Source organism: Heptranchias perlo, chromosome 29, assembly GCF_035084215.1.
Source record: "Heptranchias perlo isolate sHepPer1 chromosome 29, sHepPer1.hap1, whole genome shotgun sequence".
In the NCBI taxonomy this organism is placed as follows: domain Eukaryota; kingdom Metazoa; phylum Chordata; class Chondrichthyes; order Hexanchiformes; family Hexanchidae; genus Heptranchias; species Heptranchias perlo.
In genome coordinates, this window is record NC_090353.1 from 36,241,649 (window position 1) to 36,256,320 (window position 14,672).

At 47.3% G+C, this 14,672-nt stretch overlaps 1 protein-coding gene across 7 annotated transcripts in view; it reads right to left on the reverse strand.

The window, feature by feature from the left end:
- The window catches only part of LOC137299633 (3',5'-cyclic-AMP phosphodiesterase 4C-like), a 221,160-nt gene that overhangs the window by 68,873 nt on the left and 137,615 nt on the right, over window positions 1-14,672 (reverse strand). For 2 of the 7 annotated variants that reach the window (XM_067968545.1, XM_067968543.1), the window contains exon 1: window positions 2,728-2,846. The exons of the other annotated variants lie outside the window; for them this stretch is intronic. In XM_067968545.1, coding sequence (XP_067824646.1) covers window positions 2,728-2,846 — 119 coding nt within the window. Of the gene's footprint in view, window positions 1-2,727; window positions 2,847-14,672 lie in introns of those variants that run through there. 7 annotated transcript variants of the gene reach the window in all.

Consider the following 14,672-nt stretch of genomic DNA (forward strand, 5'->3'; position numbering starts at 1 on the left):
TGTGCTGGGTTGGACTCGGTGCCCCTGGGCCAGGGTTGGGGGCAGGGGGCATGGGGGAGGCAACAGACAGACCTCCAATTCCTGGTATTCAGAGAATGATGATTGGGTGAAGAGGCGATCCCCTCCACGGTGGAACAGCTGGCCAGACAGGGACGTCTGGGGCTGCGAGTGAAAAATAGCCACTTGGCAAGAACTTGGTACGGGGGTTCGCGGTGGGGGGAGTCCCACCATCACAACAGCTGCCTGTGCCTCCAGGAGAGGAGGGGAGGCAAGAGAAGAAAAAAATTAAACTGCTGTAAGTTGTTTTCTGGCAGATTGTGGTAGGTTACGGTGCTGGGCTGAATTGATCTCTCTCTCTCTCCGCCTCCCTGTTCCTTGAACATTTGCTGCTCGACTTTAAAGGGTCGGGATTGACGTCATTGACAACATCTGTTTGTGCACACACTATCTCCACGGCGACAGACTGACACAGCAGTGGCCAATCAGAAGCTCCTACAGGACAGCATTTCCTCCTTAACCCTCCAGGCACTCATCAGATCACAGATTTAACCAATTGCTTGGGGGAGGAGAGGGGAACTATTGCTCCCTGAAATCTCCAAACTCTTTCCAATTCAATAACTCATTCCCACCTGGTACAAACACAGGACACAACCCCATCTGTCCAGATTCTTTAGAAATTTGTGAATTTTCTGCTCCCTCTACACTGTCCCATCAAACACTCCCAGGGCAGGGACAGCACGGGTTAGATACAGAGTAAAGCTCCCTCTACACTGTCCCATCAAACACTCCCAGGGCAGGTACAGCATGGGTTAGATACAGAGTAAAGCTCCCTCTACACTGTCCCATCAAACACTCCCAGGGCAGGTACAGCACGGGTTAGATACAGAGTAAAGCTCCCTCTACACTGTCCCATCAAACACTCCCAGGGCAGGTACAGCACGGGTTAGATACAGAGTAAAGCTCCCTCAACACTGTCCCATCAAACACTCCCAGGGCAGGTACAGCACGGGTTAGATACAGAGTAAAGATCTCTTTACACCAGCTGTCCCGTGGCCTCTTTGAATGAGACCAGCAATTAGTTGTAAGTTTTGGGAACTTTGTATCCTGTATCCATGAGGGAATGTGTTTGAGAGCCACCAACTCATTTGATAGATTATGACCGTGTGGGACAGTGTGCATGGAAACAAACTGTTTCCAGTGTTTGAGGAGTCTGGAACAAGGGGACGTTGATATTACATAGAATTACATCGAATCTACAGCACAGAAACAAGCCATTCAGCCCAAATGGTCTATACCGACATTTATGCACCACCCCTCTTCATCTGACCCTATCGGCATATCTTTCTACTCCTTTCTCCCTTTTGAGTAAAGATAACAGTATTTTTCCTACCGACGTTAAGCTAACTGGTCTATAGTTCCCTGGACTTGTTCAATCTCCCTTTTTTAAATATAGGAATCACATTAACTGTCCGCCAGTCCTCTGGCACTATTCCCTTTTCTAATGAATTTTTATATATATGTAATAGTGCCTCTGCTACCTCTGGCCTAACTTCTGTTAATATTCGCGGATGTAATCCATCCAGACCAGGGGTTTTATCCTCTCAAAGTTTGATTAGTTTATAAGATATAAAATATAGATGTAAGATTAAATGTAAGAGATTTAGGACAGAGAGCAGGATAAACCTTTTTTACACAGAGGCTTGTGAGGCTGTGGAATGCACGACCGGAGTTAGTGATTGAGGGAGGGAAGGGGAGATGAGGGGAGGGGAGAGGAGGGTGAAGGGGGGGGGGAGGTGAGGGACAGGGAGGGGAGAAGAGAGGCGAGGAGAGGAGAGGAGAGCAGTAGGAAAGCTACAACAATCTGCACTTATATAATACCTTTAACGTAATAAAACGTCTCAAGGCACTTCACAGAGGTGTAATCAGACAACCATTGGCACTGAGTCGAACAGGGAGACATGGGAACTAGAACTGGCCTCTGAGTTAGGGAGGAAACTAGCCAGGGTTCCTGCTCCTGATCACAGCCCAGGGGCCCCCGTGTGGATGTGGAGAGTGGAAGACAGGGCTGAGCTGCGATGCCCTCCACAGCTGAATATCTCGCTGACACTGATTGCCGGGGCCCCAGATGAAGAATGGCCACTTGGGGTCAAGGCTGTCAGAGGACGGTCAGGTGCTCTAGGACCCCCGTACCCCAGGCAGAGGCCACACACTGACACCAGGGGCAACCAGCTTGGCAACGGGGAGATCGGGAGACGACCTGCAGAGATCGACAGATTCGAAGGGTATGATTTAAAATTAAAATAAAACGAGCCGGGTTGTTGGAGGTACCGTGGATTCCTCGCGAGCAGCTTGCTGGATGAGATCAGATCTCAGCTGCAGCATTCACAGGATGAGAGAGGTTTTAAAATGACTTTTGTTTCGGTTTCCTCCCACAATTCAATCAGAAACCCCCACCTCCTGCACCGTTCAGCTTCCTCTCCTTGCCCCCCTCGGCCCCCAATTCCCCATGCCCCTCGCCCCTTCTCCTCCTCGCCCCCTCGTTCCCTTGCCCCCCCTCACCCTCTCTTTGCTCCTTTCCCCTCTGCCCCTCCCCTCCTTTCCCCCTCGCTCCCTTGCCCTCTGCCCCCTCACCCCCAGCAAACCCCCCCACCCCCCAATCATCCCTCCCCTTCGCACACACAACAAAGCACAGAGAGGAAGAAAGGAAGAAAATCCCTAAGCATTTACCGTCTTCGCTTCTGCACGATATCGATGGGCTGGTTGACAGAGTACGGAGAACCAGTCCCGCTGCCCAGTCTGGGCGCTTTCTCCGCGGGCAGGAACCCACAGCTGCTGGGCAGATTCATTCTCGTTCCTCGCTGCGACCCCAGACCCCGCCCCCCCCCTAAACCCCCACCCCCCCAAACCCGGCACAGCTGGAAGCTTTTAACTAAACTCAAGCTGTGACCGATGTGAGGCACCCACACAACTTCCTGCCATAGCTCCGCATTCTCGTAATTCAGAAAGACTTTCTTTTTGTTTTTTGCGGAAGACCCCAAACTCGTAAGTCGAGTCGATCGAATACTTTCTTTCCTCTCCCCTGTGGGAGAGAGAAGGTGAAATGTGCTTCTCTCTCCCCGTCTGTCCTTCTCCCCTACACAGACCCCCACCCCTCCCCGCCCGCCCCCCTCTCCCCCTCCCACCTCCCGCTCCCTCCCCACTGACAGTCACTCTGTTTCACCTCTGGACCGGGAGCCAGCTCTCTACGGCAGGAGCCACTCACAGCTCTCCCCTCTGTCAGTCAGCTCGGCACGTCACTGCTGAGAGCGGAGGGGGTGGCATCTCTGAGCTCAGTTAACCCCTCGGGCTCGAATTTCCCCGACATGTGGCGGTTTGTCCTTTTAACCTGCTGCTGTTGCTCAGCCAGATGAGTGGAGATTTCGACCGAGCATCACCCGCCCACTCGCTCTTTAAAACGATCCCCCTGCTCCGTGTCTCTGTGATCTGTCTCTGTTTGATCAGCAGGTTAACTCCTAACACGTCCCAGATGTCGGTGACTCCTGCTCCTCTCCAGGGTCCTGTCAGGCAGCCTCCGCCTTCACTCGTCACTCAGGCTCTCCCCGTCTGCTGTTCGACCGAGTTTTATCCGGAGCTGGTTAGAAAACGTTCCCTCCTCGGGATCACACTCACTCACGGTTTTGAATAAACACTCACACACAAATACACACACTCACACTCACAGATACACACACTCACACTCACAGATTCACAAACTCACACTCACAGATTCACAAACTCACACACAAATACATACACTCACACTCACAGATTCACAAACTCACACTCACAGATTCACAAACTCACACACAAATACACACACTCACACACAAATACATACACTCACACTCACAGATTCACAAACTCACACTCACAGATTCACAAACTCACACTCACAGATTCACAAACTCACACACAAATACACACACTCACACACACAGATTCACAAACTCACACTCACAGATTCACAAACTCACACTCACAGATTCACAAACTCACACACAAATACACACACTCACACACACAGATACACGCACTCACACTCACAGATACACAAACTCACACACACAGATACACACACTCACACACACAGATACACGCACTCACACTCACAGATACACAAACTCACACACACAGATACACGCACTCACACTCACAGATACACAAACTCACACACACAGATACACGCACTCACACTCACAGATACACAAACTCACACTCACAGATACACACACTCACACTCACAGATACACAAACTCACACTCACAGATACACACACTCACACTCAGATTCACAAACTCACACACAAATACACACACTCACACACACAAATACACACACTCACACACACAGATACACACACTCACACACACAAATACATACACTCACACTCACAGATACATACACTCACACTCACAGATTCACAAACTCACACACACAGATACACACACTCACACTCACAGATACATACACTCACACTCACAGATTCACAAACTCACACTCACAGATTCACAAACTCACACACAAATACATACACTCTCACTCACAGATACACAAACTCACACTCACAGATACACACACTCACACTCACAGATACGCACACTCACACTCACAGATACGCACACTCACACTCACAGATACGCACACTCACACTCACAGATACACAAACTCACACACACAGATTCACAAACTCACACTCACAGATACGGACACTCACACTCACAGATACACACACTCACACACACAAATACATACACTCTCACTCACAGATACACAAACTCACACACACAGATACACACACTCACACTCACAGATACATACACTCACACTCACAGATTCACAAACTCACACTCACAGATTCACAAACTCACACACAAATACATACACTCACACTCACAGATACACACACTCACACTCACAGATACACACACTCACACTCACAGATACACAAACTCACACACACAGATTCACAAACTCACACTCACAGATACGGACACTCACACTCACAGATACGGACACTCACACTCAGATACACAAACTCACACACACAGATACGCACACTCACACTCACAGATACACAAACTCACACTCACAGATTACACAAACTCACACTCACAGATTCACAAACTCACACTCACAGATTCACAAACTCACACACAAATACATACACTCACACTCACAGATACACACACTCACACACACAGATACGCACACTCACACTCACAGATACACAAACTCACACACACAGATTCACAAACTCACACTCACAGATACGGACACTCACACTCACAGATACGGACACTCACACTCACAGATACGGACACTCACACTCAGATACACAAACTCACACACACAGATACGCACACTCACACTCACAGATACACAAACTCACACTCACAGATTACACAAACTCACACTCACAGATACGCAAACTCACACACACAGATACGCACACTCACACTCACAGATACATAAACTCACACACACAGATTCACAAACTCACACTCACAGATACGGACACTCACACTCACAGATACACAAACTCACACTCACAGATCCACACACTCACACATCCACACACACACTCAGATACACACACTCACACACAGATACACAAACTCACACACAGAAACACACAAACTCACACTCACAGATACATACACTCACAAAAACATACACTCACACACAAACTCACATACACAGATACACACACACACAAATACACACACACACAAATACACACACACACACACAAATACACATACTCACACAAATACACACACTCACAAACACAAATACACACATTCACACACAAATACACATACTCACACAAATACACACAATCACACACAAATACACAAACACACACGAACAGACACACAGAACACAGAGACAAACAGACACACACACAGATACACACACAGACAGACACACAAACACACACACAAACACACACACACACAGACACAGACACACACCGGGGTGTGTTAGGCCTGTGCAGGTGCATGGGGCTCTGAGCATATCCAGTGATAAGTTTGTCCAGTAAATTGTGCGGGTTCCAAACCAAACCTTGGCCCAGGGCCTCCGCAAGGCCCCTGACAGACACAGACATTTATAAATATATATATAGACTTGCACTCACACATAAATATATTTAATAACCTCAGCAATAATTGACAAATGAGCGGATGCCTTTTCATCCTTGAACTGTATCTATTTCATGCACAGAATTCTATACATTGTAAAATGTTATTCTTTTATATTTAATAATCATAGAATGGTGACAGCACATTCGGCCTATCGAGTCCCTGCCCGAGCCATAAGCTCCCCACTCACACATTCTTCCAGACACACGCACTCACTCAAAGTTACACGTTCACAGGCGCGTGCACTCATTTACAGACACACTCACACTTAAAGGCACACTTATGGACACACTCACTTATAGAAACACACATTCATCGACACGCACACTTACAGACGCAGCCTCATGCTGTGACACAACAGCCCTCACACTGTCACTACACACTGTGTTACACCAACTCTCAGTGTCACTCATACTGTGTCACACCAGCTCTCACACTGTCACTACACAAAGTGTCACACCAGCCCTCAGTGTCACACCAACCTTTACACTGTCACTACACTCTGTCACACCAACCCTCACACTGTCACTACACACTGTGTCACACAGCCCACTGAGATGTCTGTTGTTCAGAGTTGTGTGACATTTTATATTTGTCTTTAGCAGACTTGATGTGTGATCTTAGTCCAATGGGTGGAGCTGGGACACATTGCTGATCTCTTCATTGCTTTCCCTCTCCTCCTCCCCTTAAGGTGCTCATTCTTGCTGCCCTCAAACAACTGCCCTCAACATCTGGAGCCAGAGCTCCTGATCGCCACCCAGTGACCCCTCCCTCCCACTGCAGAGAAGATGGACATTGACATCAGGAAAGGACAGGATAGGAAATGAAGGCCATCATGGTTGAATAGTCTGCCAGTGCTGCAATATATAGAGTGCCCACTTGGGAGCAGTAGAAGAAAAGTGCTCGATGCCCAAAAGACTGAAACCCCAGCAAGAATCAGCATCTTCAGGAGAGTCGGGGAAACAACAACAACTACTTGCATTTATATAGCACCTTTAACGTAGTAAAAACGTCCCAAGGCGCCTCACAGGAGCGATTATCAAACAAAAATTGACACCGAGTCACATAAGGAGATATTAGGACAGGTGACCAAAAGCTTGGTCCAAGAGGTAGGTTTTAAGGAGCGTCTTAAAGGGGGAGAGAGAGGAGGAGAGGTTTAGGGAGGGAATTCCAGAGCTTAGGGCCCAGGCAGCTGAAGGCACGGCCGCCAATGGTGGAGCGATGGAAATCGGGGATGCGCAAGAGGCCAGAATTGGAGGAGCGCAGAGATCTCGGAGGGTTGTAGGGCTGGAGGAGGTCACAGAGATAGGGAGGGGGCGAGGCCACGGAGGGATTTGAAAACAAGGATGATCATTTTTAAACTGAGGTGTTCCCGGACTGGGAGCCAATGTAGGTCAGCGAGCACAGGGGTGATGGGTGAACGGGACTTGGTGTGAGTTAGGATACAGGCAGCAGAGTTTTGGATGAGCTGAAGTTTACAGAGAGTGGAAGATGGGAGACCGGCCGGGAGAGCATTGGAATAGTCGAGTCTGGAGGTAACAAAGGCATGGATGAGGGTTTCAGCAGCAGATGAGCTGAGGTAGGGGCGGAGATCAACTTGTACAAAAGGTAGGTACTGCAAAGCATTATCAGGACTGGAGTGATTTCCTGGACTAGTTTTGATCAACTAAGGGTTGGGGGGCGGATAGAGAGGAATTTTCCAGGTTTTTTCGTTTCCCAAATTGGCCTGGGGGTTTTTATCTGATATTCCGTCTCTCCCAGGAGGTCACATGGCTTGGAGTGGAGAGTGAATATATTGGGACACATAAAGTAGGGCAATTGTGCGGGAAAGGCTAGATGGGTCAGAGGGTCTTTTACTGTCTGTCATTGTTCGTATGTAAAAGGCTGTTTATTTCACTAGTGTCATGTATAGAATCATTCAATCATAGATTCTTACAGCACAGAAAGAGCCCATCGTGCCTGTGCTGGCTCTTTGAAAGAGCTGTCCAATTAGTCCCACTCCCCTGCTCTTTCCTCAAAGTGTGGAGATGCCGGTGATGGACTGGGGTGGACAAATGTAGGGAGTCGTACAACACCAGGTTATAGTCCAACAGCTTTATTTGAAATCACAAGCTTTCGGAGCTTTCCTCCTTCGTCCTACACTCACCTGACGAAGGAGCAAAGCTCCGAAAGCTTGTGATTTCAAATAAAGCTGTTGGACTATAACCTGGTGTTGTACGACTCCTTACATCTTTCCTCAAAGCACTGCAATTTTTTCCTTTTCAAGTATATATCCAATTCCCGTTTCAAAGTCACTGTTGAATCTGCCCTTTCAGGCAACGCATTCCAGATCATAACAACTCGCTGCGTTAAAAAAAAATTCTCCTCATCTCCCCCTTGGCTTTTTCACCAATTATCTTAAATCTGTGTCCTCTGGTTACCGACCCTTCTGCCACTGGAAGCAGTTTCTCCTTATTTACTCTATCAAAACCCTTCTTGATTTTGAACGCCTCTATTAAATCTCCCCTTAACCTTCTCTGCTCTAAGGAGAACAATCCCAGCTTCTCCAGTCTCTCCACGTAATTGAGGTTCCTCGCGTTCAATTGAAATTGTCTCCAGGCCAGAGCTCCTCTTTTCACACAAACCAGATCTACAGCAAGAGCGGAGACTGTTGACTGACGGGAGGTCTAGTCTCCCGGCCGCAGATTCAAAGCTGCCACACAAGTGGAAATTTATCCCTGAGATCCAGGTACGACAAGAATGAAAATATTTAAATAACTATCGTACGCCTGCAGTTTCAGGCTGTTCAGGGATGCTGTCAGGAAGCACTTTTTTCCTACAAATGGTGCTGGAAATCTGGAATTCTCTGCCCCCAAAAAACTGTTGAGGCTGGGGGTCAATTGAAAATTTCAAAACTGGGATCAATAGATTTATGTTGGGTGAGGGTATTAAGGGTTACAGAATCAAGGCGAGTAGATGGAGTTAAGGTATAGGTCAGCCAGGATCTAATTGAATGGCGGATCAGGCTCGAGGGGCTGAATGGCCCCCTCCTGTTCCTATGTTTACCATCGTGTTCAAATCTCCCATGGCCCTCGCCCCCTCCCTATCTCTGTAACCTCCTCCAGCCCTACAACCCTCCGAGATCTCTGCGCTCCTCCAATTCTGGCCTCTTGCGCATCCCTGATTTTCATCGCTCCACCATTGGCGGCCGTGCCTTCAGCTGCCTAGGCCCTAAAATCTGGAATTCCCTCCCTAAACCTTTCTACCTCTCTCTCCTCCTTTAAGACGCTCCTTACAACCTACCTCCTCGACCAACCTGTCCTAATATCTCCTACTTTGGCTTGGTGTCAATTTTTTGTTGTTGTCTGATTGCGTTTCTGTGAAGCACCTTGGGACACTTTACTAGACGCTATATAAATGCAGGTTGTTGTTGATGCGATCAGCCTGTGTTTATGCTTCTTCTTGTTCTACAGTGAGCTTTAGCGGGGTCAGATCAATGGGATCAGGAGTCTGGTTGACACGCAGTGACGAATCAGAGTAAACATTGGTTGCAAATATATTTTTTCAACATTTGGTTTGGTCCGAACTTCAAAAGAAACCCGTGTGAATGGACCTGTCTATTGCTTTTGCAAAGCTTTGCCGTTTCAACTCATCTTCAAACCACCGGCTGCATTCTCAACGCAGAGCAATCGCAGCAACACCCACAACGGGTTAACAACGTAATGGAAATCGGGTGGGGAGTGACACGAGGCTGCCGATTCGCGGTGCAACCCTTGACCAATCTCGCCACCCATGTGCCTTGCTAAAAAGATGCCAGGCAGCGTGTTGGAGGTGTTGGACACAGGAGGACAGAAGGAGGGTCCACAGGCACGGGGGAAGAGAGACTTAGTTGAGTCTGGCTGTTCCCCCTGGTGGAAATGTGCCAAACAGCCAGTCAGTCTGCCTCCGCCGCACCCCACACTGTTTATGAAGAACGACAATGGCTCGCAATCTCTTCAAAATTGGACTGCACAATCTCTTCCTCACTTTGACACTTATTTATTTTCTCAAAGAGTGGCTTCAGCACATTTAGAATTTTCCAGAAAGCCGGAGGGCCAGACTACCCTACAAAAACATTCCTTCTCTCTGACTGCAGCTCCACTTAAAGTAAATCATTTGTTGTGGAGAGTTCGCGACCTCATTAACTGCATCCTGGGATGGCCGCCTTCGCTCTCAACCACAGAAACCTTTTTAAGAAAGTAAACTCTCTCAAGATCCCCCCTTCCCAGTGACCTTTCTCAGGATAGGAAATCCATGAGCACTGATTCCTGACCCCCGACCTCTGACACATTGTCCGTTCTTTAGACCTGGATCTCAGAGAAAAGAGAACTTGCATTTATATAGCGCCTTTCACAACCTCAGGACGTCCCAAAGCGCTGCACAGCCAATGAAGTACTTTTTGGAAGTGCAGTCACTGTTGTAATGTAGGAAACGTGGCAGCCAATTTGCGCACAGCAAGATCCCACAAACAGCAATGAGATAAATGGCCAGTTAACCTGTTTTGGTTGAGGGATAAATATTGGTCAGGACACCAGAAGGATTCCCCTGCTCTACTTCGAATAGTGGCCGTGGGATCTTTTACATCCACCTGAAAGGGCAGACGGGGCCTCGGTTTAACATCTTCTCTGAATCAGAAGGTCGGGGGTTCGAGCCCCACACCAGAGGCTTGAGCACAAAATCTAGGCCGACACTCCCAGTGCCTGTACTGAGGGAGCGCTGCACTGTCGGAGGTGCCGTCTTTCAGATGAGACGTTGAACCGAGGCCTCATCTGCGCCCCCCACAGGTGGACGTAAAAGACCCCACGGCCACTATTCGAAGAACAGCATAGAATTACACAGAATGTACAGCACAGAAACAGGCCATTCGGCCCAACAGGTCTATGCTGGTGTTTATGCTCCACACGAGCCTCCTCCCTCTCTGCTTCATCTCACCATACAAGAACCTTTTAAAAAAATGTAAAGTGAAAATATAATACAAATCGCATTTAGGAAACGGTTCAGGGTATTGTTTCTTGCACATTTCAATTGGTTGTTGATTGCTTGTAACTGTGAACCACAATACAATTAAACACAAAGCCTGTCCATGCTGCCTTTTTAATAATTTTATGCTTATGCAGAACTAATATAATTTCCCATAGTTAGCATTTTCCCAAAGAGATCCCTTCCTGAGCCAATGTTTCTAAATACAAACAACTATGAATACTACCTGGTTCATAATACCATTTTTCAAAACAAGATTCCAACAAGATCACGTGGTAAATTTTGTTTAAAGCATTAAACTGACAACAGTGTAAGTAGTGTAATATGGAAAAATAACAGAATTTTTGACCTATGTTAATAGTTCTATAAATATCTTAACCCTTCTCTACATTCACAAAGCTTTAAGATAGAAGACTTCTGATTGTCTAAGCCCAAGTATGAAGATTAACATATGACCAGCTCTATAATGCAATAGAGTACAGTCACAAAATGGTTTCCAGAATTCTAGAAATAAATCAGTTGAGCAAGAATAGCTTTGGTAACCTAGTGCTGTACGTAGTTAGATCTGTGAAAGATACTTTGCACATACTACGCAAAAAGCTAAATATTAAATATATATTTCCAGAGTAAACAGTCAATCTGATCATTAGGGAACAGGGGAGTTCTCCCCGGTGTCCTGGCCGATATTTATCGCTCACCGAAAAAAGATGACCTCATTGCTGTTTGTGGGATCTTGCTGTGCGCAAATTGGCTGCCGCATTTCCTACATTACAACAGTGATTACACTTCAAAACTAATTAATCGACTGAGGCACTTTGGGATCTCCTGAGGACATGAAAGGCGCTATATAAATGCAAGTTCTTTCTTTCAAGCTTGGATCCAAATCTTGATGGTGTGATTAATGTCAGCTGTGGCTCAGTGGGCTGCACTCTTGCCTCTAAGTTAGAAAGTCACAGGGTTCAAGTCCCACTCCAGAGACTTAAGCACAAAATTTTGGCTGACATTCCTAGCGCAGTACTGAAGGAGGTGCCGTCTTTCAGATGAGATATTAAACTGAGGCCCTGTCTGCCCTCTCAGGTGGATGTAAAAGATCCCATGGCCATTATTTTGAAGAAGATCAGGGGAGTTCTCCCCGGTGTCCTGGGCCAATATTTATCCCTCAACTAACATCACTAAAAAACACATTATTTGGTCATTACAACATTGCTGTTTGTGGGATCTTGCTGTGCGCAAATTGGCTGCCGTGTTTCCTACCTTACAAGAGTGACTACACTTCAGAAAGTACTTCATTGGCTGTACCGAGGTGGTGAAAGACGCTATATAAATGCAAGTTATTTCTTTCTTTTTATTGGTCTGGCTTAGATGTCCACCTCCCACTGGACCAACCAGTGAGCAGCATTCAGCTTGTCCAAAGATTCCGTGGGGACATTAATGCCTGTGTTCTGACCAAGGGCAGGAGGTGCAGGCAGGCGGCTGGAGAGAAAGGGAAACGGGAGATGGGAGAGAAAAACGCCTGACCACCCATCACTGTCTGAGGAGGACGGAGAGAAGAAAATCCCAAAAGGGGACCTCGCGGAAATGAAAGCTGCCTCCTTTTTAGTTTCTCTCCAGATTTCCTAAATTCTGATTTTCATCTCGGCAGCAGGGAGCGCACAGCTCTCCAGCCTGTGGGATTGGTTCAGATCCGGCCCAAGCAAACTCTGAGACTTGAACTGTTCGATCCTCACCCTTTGACCCTGACTCTGTGATGTCGGTCCACAAGGTTTTCAATGGACGTACTGCCCCATATTCAAAGTCAAACTCTCACACTCTGCTTGTGCTCAATTCCTTCATCATATTTCAACAATTTTGCTGTAAAATGCTTGGTTCTACTAACATGGACTATACAGTACATCTCCGAGGCAACATCTCCTGGCCGCCATGTTTAATTGGTCACCTTGGAAACGTGGATGGGTTTCTTATTTCTTATTTCTTTTATTTTCCTTCCAAATTTCTTCCCTTTTTCTCTCCTGAGGTAGGGGCTCCTCGATCCCCACTCCCCGCCCCCATGCCTCAGCTGTGTGGCCATTCTTCATCTGTGGGCTGTTCTATCATGGGGGTGGGATGGAGGGAGGGGAGGGGGAAAAGGCACAAGAGCTGAGCCCAACCTTGGGCTCACCCCACATGGCCGTGTCAAGTCATCTGGCACGCACGGCTCCGATTCTGCCAGGGATATGGAGGGCCCATTGGCCCTCTCCAATAAGTTCCATTCTCCTGCTCTTTCTCCACAGCCCTGTAATTTTTTCCCTTCAAGTATTTATCCAATTCCCTTTTGAAAGTTACTATTGAATCTGCTTCCACCGCCCTTTCAGGCAGCGCATTCCAGATCATCACAACTCGCTGCTTTAAAAAGTGTTTCCTCATGTTGCCTCTGGCTCTTTTGTCGATTACCTTAAATCTGTGTCCTCTGGTTACCGACCCTTCTGCCAGTGGAAACAGTTTCTCCTTATTTACTCTATCAAAACCGCTCATAATTTTGAACACCTCTATTAAATCTCCCCTTAACCTTCTCTGCTCTAAGGAGAACAATCCCAGCTTCTCCAGTCTCTCCACATAACTGAAGTCCCTCATTCCCGGTAATATTCTAGTATTGGATGAATTAGGCAAAACTTTGTCAGTCATACAAAATGGCTCATTGTTGCCGTTAGTTACTGAGACGACTGTACCCGAAGGATAAACAATTGATCTGATTTTCACCTTCAAAGCACAATGGGCTGATTTGCTCGTTTTACTTTTCCTTTTATCCCTTTTATTTTTAAATCGCCCACCCATTTCTAGTTTTCATTGCATTGGGAACCGTTCTCTGCAGGAGGCCAGGTGATTTCCTCACACAACTCTTAACCAGTACCTGGCAGAGGTGCCCACAATGAAACGTGAGAGAGAGCGTACTGCCTGCTAATGACATCTCCCCATGGGGAAATACCTGTAATCTTTGCTCTGCATCTTCCCTTGACAGCACAACCGAGATAGGGAACTCACCCTCTGAGAAATCCCACGAGTGGAAAAAGAAGTGGCCCAACCTTTTGCTATTCCCCCATTGGATTAAACTGCCATAATGCCATTTGAAAATTAACGCAGAATTAAATAGAAAGTGTCAGCCGTGGCTCAGTGGGCAGCACTCTCGTCTCTGAGTCAGGAGATCAGGGGTTCGAGCCCCACTCTAGAGACTCCAGCCCCATAATCCAGGCTGACACTCCCAGTGCAGTACTGAGGGAGTGCTGCACTGTCAGAGGTGCTGTCTTTCTGATGAGACGTTAAACCGAGGCTCTGTCTGCCCTATCAGGTGGATGCTAAAGATCCCATGGCCACTATTCGAGGGGCAGCAGTGAGTTCTCCCTGGTGTCAATGGCCAGCATTCCTCCCTCAATCAATGTCACCAGTAAAATCACCTCTAATTGCTGGTTGTGGGACCTTGCTGCGTGCAAAGTGGCTGCACCTACATAACAGTCTCTG